This window comes from Pezoporus occidentalis, unplaced genomic scaffold, assembly GCF_034315485.1.
Source record: "Pezoporus occidentalis ecotype Australia unplaced genomic scaffold, CSIRO_AGI_Poc_V1 ctg73, whole genome shotgun sequence".
Classification (NCBI taxonomy): Eukaryota; Metazoa; Chordata; class Aves; order Psittaciformes; family Psittacidae; genus Pezoporus; species Pezoporus occidentalis.
This window is the reverse complement of record NW_026916082.1, coordinates 3,749,219-3,761,564: the sequence shown is the minus strand read 5'-3', so window position 1 is coordinate 3,761,564 and position 12,346 is coordinate 3,749,219. Positions and strand designations below refer to the sequence as shown.

The 12,346-nt window shown below is 43.9% G+C and overlaps 1 protein-coding gene across 2 annotated transcripts in view; it reads left to right on the top strand.

Moving 5' to 3' along the window:
* The window catches only part of XPNPEP1 (X-prolyl aminopeptidase 1), a 33,930-nt gene extending 23,761 nt beyond the window's left edge, over positions 1-10,169 (top strand). For both annotated transcript variants that reach the window (XM_062601901.1, XM_062601900.1), the window contains 10 exons: positions 326-376; positions 1,484-1,542; positions 2,232-2,309; positions 2,835-2,906; positions 4,525-4,585; positions 5,404-5,473; positions 6,602-6,775; positions 7,678-7,754; positions 8,492-8,590; positions 9,620-10,169. In XM_062601901.1, coding sequence (XP_062457885.1) covers positions 326-376; positions 1,484-1,542; positions 2,232-2,309; positions 2,835-2,906; positions 4,525-4,585; positions 5,404-5,473; positions 6,602-6,775; positions 7,678-7,754; positions 8,492-8,590; positions 9,620-9,748 — 870 coding nt within the window. In that variant the 3' untranslated portion in view covers positions 9,749-10,169. The remainder of the gene's footprint in view (positions 1-325; positions 377-1,483; positions 1,543-2,231; positions 2,310-2,834; positions 2,907-4,524; positions 4,586-5,403; positions 5,474-6,601; positions 6,776-7,677; positions 7,755-8,491; positions 8,591-9,619) is intronic.
* The last annotated feature ends 2,177 nt before the right edge of the window (positions 10,170-12,346 follow it).

Below are 12,346 nucleotides of genomic sequence, written 5' to 3'. Positions count from 1 at the left end.
TGCCTGCCACAAGCAGAAATGCAAGGTCTTGCGTGTTGAAGCACAAGGGACTTGAAAGTCATGTGTAGGGTTTGCTGTGTACTTGGTAATTCTTCACAATATGGTACTTTCCAGCAGTAAACTTTTATTAATGTTTATTTAGTTGTCCAGATACATTTCCAGTGCTTTTATTAATTTCAGGAGACAGAACCCAGAAAGACCTCTTAGATCATCTCTTAGCGTCTCTGAAACTTGCAGGTTAAATTATTTTGCCTTAAAACCTGTTTATACTGAGGCTTGATAAATCTTTTGTCTTCTCAATTCCCTTCTGCCTATTTTAACACAGATTAAAGATGCTGTTGCCCTGTGTGAGCTCTTTAACTGGCTGGAGAAAGAGGTAGTGTATTCATTTTTTTTTAACTTGGAGATTTTATTACTATGTAAAATTCTTCATGAGCATAAAATTTTATAGTCTTTATAGTGCCTTTGCTAAAAGTGGAAAAACAGTTGGGGTTTTATCTGTTTTTTGTTGGTGGGGATTTCAATCTTGCTTTCATCCAAGGCCCCCGTTCATTTTACACAGACCAAAGCCAGAGCAGGTGAGAAATGACCTGAATAGGCTTAATATAGTGTTAATACTGTCTTGTGCTGGCTTGATAGTATAAATCATGAAGAAATACCCAGTTTGGTGCAATACTTCAGCACTATTCTCATGGTGATCAGTATTGTCTGGCAGTATGGACAAATTTGGCGTTTATGAATGGAGAGGTGCAGTCATGCCCATGTGCAGTGAAAATGGGATAAAGACAAATTAGTCATGTTTTCTCTGGAAGTACACAGTGAAGGTGCAGAGTGCCCAGTGTTACACAGCAACTTACTAAGCTATGCTCCTTCTGTGCTACTGCATGTCTGAGTCCATTGACTTTACCTATGGAGATGGCTTGATGGCTTCCCAAAGGTACCTTTTTACATGTCTGAGTACCTCAAGAAGTCTGCCTCAGGGGCTATGAAACCTAGCTCTTGCTTCCCTTTGCTTGTTGTCCAGTCCTGAGGAGGTTGTCACAGGTTTTAATTTATGAAATGCCTAAAGTAAAATTTAATGTCCTTTGTTTTTCCTGCAACTGCTTCCATTTCTTATTTAGAAGCATAAAAATTCTGCTAATACCATGGTTTGTTGGAGAGAACTGTTTAAGCTTAGTGTAACCTGTCTGTGAAGAGATGTTGTCTTGTGAGATGTTACCTCTGCACGTATCTCAGTGAAATTAACACTGCATTAACTGCTTCCTAGTCAGGGTTCAGCAATACTGCTTTGTCTTTCTCTGCTTCCTCTTCTCACATGCCCTGCACAATATTGCTAGGTTGGTGCTTGTCAGTACTGAGGAATGAGGACAAAAAGCCTGGAAAGAGGTCACTTCAAGATTGGGTTTTGTAATGCACAGACAAAGTGCTTAAGCATTTAGCATTTTCTTGGTGTGCTAATTCAACCTACATCTTTGTCCACTAGGTTCCAAAAGGAACAGTAACAGAAATAATTGCTGCAGACAAAGCAGAGGAGTTCCGCAGGTAAAAAGTAAATCCCCTGTAAGGATGGTTTCTGGGTGGTGTTTTTATACTTTGTTTTTATTTCATTCCTTAGAAATCCACCTCACTCGCAAATAAATTTTGTCTGAGGACAAACCATTACTACAGGATTTCTTTGAATGCTTGAAAGAGTTGGGAAAGAATTGGGTCTCTTGGGAGGTAGAAGTCCCAGCCCACTGGATCCTATCCAGTTTTCTTTTGAGATAGCAATGAGGAATGCCACAGGTTAGGACACTTAAATATAAGACAGTTGCTTTGTTACCACAGAGGAGCTGATATGAGAGTTAAATTTCCTTCTCTTCTGATGGAGAATGAGCACCATTTGTATTGAGAGATACTCACATACATACGTACATCAACAAGACTTCTAAAAATGCCTTTGTGTAAATAAATAACAAAGAAGAAATTGTTCAGGACATGTGTTCCATAGATGGGTTGGGTGGTGAATTTTCTGCTGGTAAGAAAGAGATGGAAATCAGGTTTCCACATGGTTGGGAGGATAGGGCTTCAATCTGTACAACTCTCCTACCCAAGTATGCTTGCCCAGATGGCTTTCAAGGCTAAGGGGAAGGCTGAGGCGATGTGAAATTGATGATGGGGCACTCCAGGTACCTCAGGTGCCTGTGTGCTCCTCTCACTTGTACTGTAGTGATCACAATCTTTTCTTTCAGCCAACAGAAAGACTTTGTTGAATTGAGTTTTGCTACCATATCAAGCACAGGTCCAAATGGAGCCATCATTCACTACAAGTAAGAGAAACACAGCTTCTCCTTTCATCCTTCAGCAAACATAGTTGGAAGGAGCTGTCAGGCTTCATTGTGGTGTCACAACAGAGTACTCTAGGGAGATGTTGATTGCCATCTCGCTTTATTCCACCAGAGCTTCCACACTTACTAAATTAAAATCTCTCCCTGCTGACAGCATGCATGTATTATCATGCTGATCTGCTCAGGGGCCATAGAAAAGGGCTATTTTGGGGGTAGAAGTCTGAGAAAGAGGAGTATGAACTGCAGACTGTTCTGAAATATGTCCAGGAACAGATGTTGAGGGTTTTGCTGGGAGCAACAAAGCTATACTGTACTGTAGTGCTATTTTACTATAGACAAATACACTCCTCAGTATGATCCCTGGCTCAGCATGTGTGTTTTCCATCACTGCCACAAGAAATCAGAGCCAACACATCCAAGCTTGCACTTAATATGGTTTCTGGACTGCAGACATGGGCTGGAGACCTTAAAACTGTGGAACAAAAAGCTTTGTGTTTAACTGAACAGGCCAGTTCCTGAGACCAACAGGACGCTGTCTGTGAACGAGATCTACCTCCTTGACTCAGGAGCACAATACAAGTGAGTGGGATGAATGGTGCTATATTTTCTGCTCCCTGTGACCACCTGCAGGGTCAGCTCCCCATTGCTATGGCGGGCATGGTAACATGTAGTTTTGAGCACAGTGCCATTTCACAGCCTGCTCATTGTATCCCCTTTATAAAGCCAAATGCATCAGTCAGTGGGTGGCTGATGTGTGACAGGAGGCTCTGAGCTGGGCTCAGGGCAGCAGACTGGGGCTGCTGACAAGCCTTGTCTGGGGTAGGGGATGAGGTCTAAAAGTACAGTTCTCACATAAGTCCCATTACCAGGGTAATGGTAGCTGTGCTCTAGCACAGGCCTGACTGCCCTGTTTAGGCTTGGGCTGCCTACACAGCAGCCTGCACAGCTGAGTGAGGCACCTCCCCTGCCAGGTCTGCCCAGAGCAAGGCAGGACAGCACTGGTTTGTGGTGTTCTGTGCCTTTCCAGAGAGAGACTCGGAGACAGGGTGTCTCACTGCAGTGGATACTTGGGTCTCAGGTGTGTTTCTGGGAGGGCGTCATATGTCTGTTGACTCACTCAGTACTGTTTTGACAGTGACATTCAGTGGCCTTAAATCTCTGCAGCTGTTTACTGTGGAACTCTTGACTCCATGGAAAATGAAAGAAGTGGTGTTTTTAACCAGTGTAAATAGATGAGAAATGGCTTGTTCACTAAGATGCAGAACAGGCCTGGCTGCTTCTTTGAGATGAGCTTTTGTCTTTAGAGGTATGCGTTTTTGTTAGTCAGGAAGAACTTTGCAGAAGAGCCATACAGACATCCTTTGATAAGATTTTTACAAGGAGATCTTTTTTCCTTCCTCTGATGGCCTAATTAATGATTTCCTTAGTGCCACTGTGAAAAGCAGCCCTTTGAATACAATATAAGCTGAACATCAATGGCACTTACCACAGCATTGTGACAGGGATGCTCTGCTTGGCCCTGCTAAGAAGTTAAACCGTGAGCTCTTTGTGACCATGGCCTGTGTGTGCAGGGGAAGAGCGTAGGCACAGGAGTGTTTCAAAGGGAACTCATTGTTTAAGAGCCTCTATGTTTTTGGCAGCAGGCTCAAATTGATATTTGTTAGAAGGAACTTAGAGCCAGTTTCAGACATCTCAGACTACCCCCTATCCAAATGCTGGATAACTTGTAGAAATCTTAGAACAAGACTCCCTGAGGATGGAAGGGACGCTGTACCCCCTTACATTTCTCTTCCCTGAGCTGGTAGCTGTCATTTGTGCATAAGTATATCTTTTTAAACTGCTGTTGAATCATCTTCCATACAAATTTGGCCTTTTCTGTTCTCTATGGATGGGTACCAGTTGCTAAACCTCAAATTAGCATCATTTTTATGAGCAGTTTAGATTCTAATTTGCGAAGAGCTTTGGGATGCTTATGGATGAAAGATAACATTTTGAATTGTAAATCCTTACTGCTACATCTGGGATGTGTATGTTCAGGAATTTTGGAGATTAAGAGCTGTTACATCATGAGCAGATGACTTTACCCAGTTTTGAGCTTGGTTGCTTTGCTGCAGTGCGACTAGTTTTTTTTGTGCATTCTCACTTTGATCTTTCTCCCCCATCCCTCTGCTTCCTGCATCTTTTTTTGTCTTTGCAGAGATGGTACAACAGATGTGACCAGGACAATGCATTTTGGCACACCATCAGCCTATGAAAAGGTAATTTGGCATCTCAGTGTGGCTTGTGATCTCACACTTATTATGAGAGATACTTAAACAAATGAGTAATGTGTCCTATTGCTATATAGTCAAAATACTCTATCAAGTATCATTTATTTAATGATATGTGACAGCATCTTGATAAAGACTGAAAAGGAGGCTGTCAGACTTCATACTTCCAAAACATAAACTAAGTGATTTAGAGAATGACACCTTTCTATCTTAAAATGCACACCTTTCATCTGCAAAGTGACATGTCTTCTCTAAATAATCACATCAGCAGGCTGAAGATAGGTGTTACTGGCTTGTCCAACACGGGGGTTTAATTTAGTGCAAAGCTCAGTGTCTAATGCAAGGCTGCAGTAGTGGTTTGTGTCTACTGTACCATATAAAAAAACAGACTTACTTGAGGAGGTCTGTGTTGGAAATTCAGCAGTGTAATTTTGTTTATTTTAAATTGCTTCTTTAATTAAAACTAATTTCATCATTATAGTTCACCGGGTGATGAAAATGTGCTGTAGGGTATGCTCAGGAAGGAAAACTACAGCCATGGAGAAAATCAGTCAAGTAGGTCAGGTGAATCCTGCTGCTAAACCTGCGCTCTGAGTTAGTGACACTCTCCGTAATGAGCAGAGAAATATCTTCAGAGTAATTTAAAGTCCTTCTGCTCATGGTTTGCTTTGGCGTTGCCAGCCCCTGGGAAGCATGAGCAAGCCTTCCGAGGTCCTCTGCAATTTGCACAAGATGCAGTCTTTCTTTCCATTCCTGGGGAAGTTTTGACTCTCCCTCTTTACTTATGGCACACATTTCTTTGACAGGAATGCTTCACCTATGTCCTGAAGGGACATATAGCTGTGAGTGCAGCCATCTTCCCAAATGGAACCAAAGGTGGGTTGGTGAGTTGGAGTGTTTTGACCACAGCAATGACCTCTGGAGAACTGGTGGTCTGAGAGCAACATTATGGTTGACAGGTCCATATGTGTTAGGCAGATGTTGATGTAACTATCTGTGTCTGTTTCCATCACAATATTTTGGATCTGGATTACGGATGCCACCTCTCTCGACATCAACCAGTGCTGAAAATTTTGAGGGAGAAAGTCTGAAGGGCATTTGAAATGCATTTAGGTTGATAGTGACTTTCATCACTCAGTGGCACTCTAACACATCTGTGATGACCTTTCTGTCCTTGGAAGTTGTCTTTATGCTTTCCTTGTGGCCCTATCAAAGTGAGAGGTCACTTTCCAGCTCCAAAAGGACAGGGTAATTCTGTTCCAGTTAATGTGGAATCTCTTTTGTCAGTGAGCAGCATGGAAAAATGACACAGGAAGGAGCTGTTTTGATTTTGTGCAGGAGAAGCTGTGACATACAGTCACCCCTGGTGAATTTGTTGCAGAGCTATTTTCCCCCTGATGAGACCCCTTGCACAAAGACTTTTTAGAGTTTTCTTCAGTTTGCATTCTTGTGTAGGTGAGGAAAAAGCAGCTGCATAGTGGTACAAGAAACCCCAACTAAAACTGCAGGGTGTCTGAGCTTGAACATACGGGCTTGATGTTCACAGGCAGGTTGAAACAGTCTGAAATGACTGGCCATCCAGACGAAGTCTGGCTGATTAGTTCACCAAATACAATTGGCAAGTCGTCTATTTTGAGTTTATTTAGTGCAGCTACCTTTAAGAAAGGTGCTGAATTCTCAGTGCAATATTTAACCACTAGATTGTTTTATGAAAACCCCTGTGGAGCAAGCAGCAGTGCAATGTTTCTGGTACAGACCATCTTCTGAAGAACTGTGCAATCAGAGAGACAGGGGCTCTTAGTTTAGAAAGGGCTTGAACATGAGGCTTGCCCAGTCTACCCTGTAACTTGTAACAATCCAATGACTTGCTTTCTTTGGTTGATGGTGGGGGGTTTTTTGCATGTTTTCCAGGTTTGAACCTTCAGGGTGATTATCAGCTTCTCTGTGGGAGCCTGACTTCATCACATTCTCTCTCCATGTCCGTCTCTTCTCTTTGGCCTGCAGGTCACCTTCTAGATTCCTTTGCCCGCTCTGCCTTGTGGGACTGTGGTTTGGATTACCTGCACGGGACAGGACATGGAGTTGGCTCATTCCTAAATGTACATGAGGGTCCTTGTGGCATTAGCTACAAAACCTTTGCAGACGAGCCCTTGGAGGCTGGAATGATTGTCTCTGATGGTATTTATCACTGGTGATTCTCTCTAGTTACTGGGGAAGGAGCAAGCTCTTTAAGATGCAGAAGGAATAAATCTGACAGCAGTGTAAAAGAAAGATGGGATCATAAGCTCTAGTCCTGCCTCCTCAGCATGTTAATTGTCATTTAAACTTTCTAGGTAAAGATCCTTATTTTAACTCTTTCACCTTCCATAAAGCATCTTTGCAGTCGGGTGCTGCAAGCCTGCTGCCTGCTCTCTACAGTGCAAGCCTCAGCAGAGCTGTGCTGCTGACCAGCCAGGCTCTGGCATGCTGCCTCCCATTCTGCAGTGGAAGAGCTGGCTGCAGTACAAGCTGGACACCAAGCTTTCAGTAGCTAATCCTGTCTTTACTATGAGCTATTTGAGGCAGCTATTAAATCTTTACATGCCGTATTCTTCCAATAGTACATGAGCAGCCTGTTAAGGTTTGCTGAGAGACAGCACATTCCTTCAGGGCTGCAAAGTCTTGTCAGGGAGTTGGGAGCGCTCTAAAATAAGTGGTTTTGGGGAAGGTGTTACCACTTGCCTTTTGTAAAGGCATTAGTATTGTCTTTGGCTGAACGCAACTTGTAAGGGCACTATTAGTATCTGGTATTTGGAACACATGTACTCTGTGCTCTCTCTTGACTTGCAAGGAGACTTTCTGAGCTTGAAGGCTGTCTGTCTTGTTTCTCCTCTCTTTGAGAACTTTTGCTTTAACCTTGCTTAGGGCTTATGTGCAGATTAAGTAGAGTAAGAAATTTGTTTGCCTCTGTGGATGCTTGATGTCAAGATTGCTTAGTGACTTCAGCAGACTAAACCCATGCAGTGGAAGTTTGGCCATAGGGAGTAAGTATTTGCACAGTGCAGCTGTGTGGCTTAGTTAATTACTGTCTGTTTCTGCAGAGCCTGGGTATTATGAAGATGGGTCCTTCGGGATCCGAATAGAAAATGTCGTCCTTGTGATCCCTGCTGAAACCAAGGTGAATGACGTGCTCCAGATGCACCTTTCTCCATGACTCACTGGTTGTAAACCTTTAAAGTACTGGAACTTGAGGTGGGACCATGCTGCAGACAGTTGAATCCTACACAAGGTCTCCAAAACCTCACTATGGTGAAGACCGATTCTAAGTCTCCCTTGCTAATAGAGACACAGATGACAGTTCTGTTCTGCTTCTGCAGAGTTTCCATAGGTTGAAATGTGTATTTCAAACACATATGTGTATATAAAACAACTATGTGATAGTATTTTCAAAATGTTTTCCATGTGGGTGTCAAAACATCTTTGTTCAGCCCCTTGAAGTTATTGCTGTAGAGTTAGCTGGTCTTCTGAAGTCAGGATTTTCTTCTCTGATAGAGAGTCCTCAGTGGCAGAACAGTAGAAACAAAACTGCAGTCAGATTTTGACTTTATAACTGCCAGACTGGCTTTTAGAAATGCCAGACTGAAAATGACTGTACAGTATCAAGCTCAGTCCTGTACAGTTGTGACATGGGGCATGACCTTTAAGAAGTGACTATTGAAAGGAAATAACTAGGGTTTATGTTGAGATTCTTTGCTTGAGCTGTAAGAAAAATGTTATTTTCAACAGTAAGTTGCTGCCCTCTCATCTGAATGTTACATGGGTTTTTCTGTAGTGATGGCATGAACTGCGGGGTAAGCGTGATCTGACTGGAGCTGTTCCTAAAGATTTACAACCCCATTTGTCTTTCTGCTGCAGTATAATTTCAAAAACAGAGGGAGCCTGACTTTTGAACCCTTAACCCTGGTTCCAATCCAGACGAAAATGATTGATGTTAATTTGCTGACACAAAAAGAGGTAAGTGAAACAATAGGTTTGTATTGCCTTCTTTGCACTAGCGCCACCTTCTTCTGTTCTCCTTATAAAAACCACTGGCCTCTGTTCAATTTGGTTGATCCAACAAGCAATCTGATTTGATTTTAAACTTGATCCAGCTCTGGGTGGGAGGCTGGACTCGATGAGCTCTCCAGAGGTCTTTCCCATCTAAATTATTCTGTAGTCACAGGCAGCAAGGGCCCCTCCAATGATTTGTTTGATAGTTCACTGGATCTCTTTGCTGCTATCATCTCTCCTCTTTTCCTACTCCTGCCTTAATTTACTTCTGTGAGACTATCATGCTTTCTCCCCAGAGACTTACACTATGTCTTATGTTGTTTTCATCTGCTTATGGTCAGTCCCATTCAGCCACACCACATTTTGTAGTACCTATGGACTCTGAGCAGACATCAGTGATAAGTCTCATCAGCATTTATGTCCTGAATAGCTTCATACTCTAAACTTACTGTTCAGCTTTCCCACCACCTTCACTAGTGTTTTGCCTTGTTTTTCTACATATTCTTTATTCTGCCTCAATCCATCCTCCTTTTCTGAATGACAATCCTGTTTGCATTTCCTTTTTCTGAAGAGGACTGTGAAGAGTATCAAGATCTGCTGTAAGGTTACGTGTTCTGATCAATAGGGCAACTTGTGTCTCAGAGCTGCATTGTTCAGTTAGAAGTTTGCAAAGCTGTTTACTAGACTATGCCAGTGTAGCTCTTCTGGCTTGTTGGAGACAGGGATTTGCAGAGGCTTTAACTACTTGTCAGCTAAACTGAACCTTGGCTCTTCTGAAGACCTGGGACCAATTGCTTCAGTTTCTACTCATACCAAATTTACAAGTCACTTCCATACATTAGAGCTCTGTCTGTTTGGGACAGGATCCCATCCCAGCCTAACTTCTAAGTCCCAAAGCACTTAAGGGCCTACAAATGTTTGGCTGAACACAGCTTGTAAGGGCACCGACTCCTCTGTGGTTATGCTGAATGTCATACCCGCCCCTTTCTCTAGCGTAACTGGGTGGACAACTACCATTGGAAGTGCAGAGAAGTAGTTGGAGCAGAACTGGAGAGGCAAGGCCGGCACGAAGCTCTCCAGTGGCTCATTCGGGAGACGGAGCCTCTCCTCGGAGCTCAGTAGCACCACGGTTGTCTGCAGTGTGTAGAACATCAGGACCACTCCGTATCACAACGATCTGTGTCTTCTTGACCGTTGACACCACTGGGAGAACGTTCTTCAGTAAACCTTTGGGAATCAGGAGGAGATTCATGTAGTGTTTGGCTCCCCATAATGTGTGCAGGTGGGATGGGGGTCACGAGGTTACTGTCTGAACAATTCTGGGGGGGAGGGATTGAGAATAGAAAGCAAGCAAACTAAATAAGCATGTTGCCTTTGAAACAGGGCTCTTACTGAAATAATGGTTCTAAGAGGCAATACTGGAATATTTTATACTGCCTGTTTTTTCACTGCTGAAAACTCAGTATTTTTGCATTTTTGGGTTCCAGTTGCTAAGATGCTACCACACAGCAGGACTGATTACTGAATAAAAGATTGCAACCCACTCTTTGCTCCATCTGCCTTCTCTTGCCGTCTGACGTGTTGGGTGTGACAGCTTGAAGAAGGGCAAGAACCAGATAATTCCACCTTTATGTGTGCATCCAGCTCAGACAGTAACAAAACATGTGCAGGGCTGCCCAGTGCCAGGCACTGGACAGATATTGCGGACCAGAGTAGTCAGTTGTTCTTGTGCTTTGTGACAGATCGCGCAGGGACGTGGTGACACTCAGCAGAGGTTTATGTGTGCAGGCCACCCAGGCCAGTTCTGTCCATTGTTATACTTGTATAACCCTTGGCAGTGCAGGGTGTGTGGGCAGTATCATGGAATTGCAGCTCATCCTGGACACAAAGCAATTATTAAGTTAAAAAAACCTCAGTGCATACAATGGACAAAAGAAGGGTTGAAAGCGGCCTGGCCTTGGGCACCAGAAACTGTGCTCCGCATCCCAGGCAGCGCTCAGAGACATCTAGTGGTGAAGTGAGCTGCTGCAAGTAAAAGCAGGTAGGAGAGCTCCCTCACCGGAGAAATTCTGTGCTTTGTGGTCTGAAAATCACTGTGTGCAGGTGCATCAAAGTGTCGTCCATGATGTTACATGATGCGGTAAGAATATGTTTATTAAAAGAAGTAATTCTTAACATGCTGAAGGTGTTTTGATCAAACCTAAGTTCAATATCCTATCTAGAAACAGCAATCAGGTAACGGCAACTCAAATTCCTGGTATTTTAAAGAGATATTCAGTGCATATGAAAATGTTTGTATACAGAATTTTCTTCCCCTTTCTCTCCCAAGAAATTCTGAGGTGGAAATGCTAATCTCTGGAGAGATTAATTGAAATCTCTGTAGGGATTTATAGAAATCAGCATTTCCCTCAGGAGTTCTGGAAATTGGAAGCAGTATCATGCAGCCAAACACAAAAGGCCTGGGAAGATAAAGTTGCCTAGGTTCCTAGCTATGTTATCCAAGAAAGTGATAAACCAAAAGTGCAGTAAGTGCTTGGAAAGGTCATTTTCACACCGCAGCCCCTGCAGGTACGAGCATATATTCACATATCCAAGTGGTTTGCCCTCACCACCTGGTTGTATTTGCTTTCATCTCAGCTGTGCCTGTGGAAACCCAGCTCACACATCAGCCAGGCCACACTGTCTCATGAGCTTGTGCTGTGGACTAGAACAGATTGAGGACAACGTATCTGCCAGCTTCTGTTGCCTCTAGGTATTGACTGTGCCATGGGGACAAAGGGCGAGTGAGGGGTCTGACCAGGTTGTGCTCTGACAAATGGGGAATGGTGGGAGACCTCTGAGGCTGGAAACTGCTCTCCAGGTTAGTGGTGGAAGCTGAAGCAGATACTGCTGACCGCTGATGTTCCCAAGAGCGGCGTCCCAGATGTCCTGGCAAAGACCCAGCCCTGGTAGGTCTCTTCTCAAACTCAAGGGCAGGTGCTTCCCACAGGAAGGTGGAAGAGGAGGATTTCTACCAAATGGTGAGACACAGCAGCCAGGGAAGATTTTGTCCTCTTGACCCAAATCCACTGTGTTTGGTTCAGGCACCTCAATGGGGAGGGGGAGCACAGCACCAAAAGCAATTTGCTAGGTTTGAGTGGCCTTATTAGACCTTTTCCCCACATGGATTCCTCTTTTCAGTCAGATGTCAACTTGGGGCCATTCCCACTCGGATCCCAGAAATTCGCTGCTCTTTCCCAAAGTCTTCAGTACACAAGGGCCAGAAGTGGAGCAATCCAGACTTGTCTTCTCTAGGCACTAACCCAGGGCGCCTCAGCAGATACCTCCTGCTTTCACCCCCCAGCTCGTCCCTCCATGCCACATCACCCCTGAGGGCTTTTGTTACAGGGAATCTGCCATGTCACAGCTTGGAGATCTTCACCCCTTTCTTGGATTTGGCACCTCAGCAGAAGGGCACAGTGTGTTTCATGGACTGAGCTGGTTGACACACTTTTCCTCACTCCAAGGCATCTGCCTCTCTCCCTGTTCACACCTTGAAAACACAACTACATTTTATATCCCTTCCTCTCTGAGCCTCAGGTTTCTAATGGGAATTAAACTTTCCTTGATGCCTTTTTTAGTTTCCCTTCTCACAGGTTTTGGTTTATGCCATCAGTGCATGCTTACCTTGGGGGGTCTTTCCCTTCCCCTCTCTTGGTGGAAGGAAAAAGTTAAGGAAGA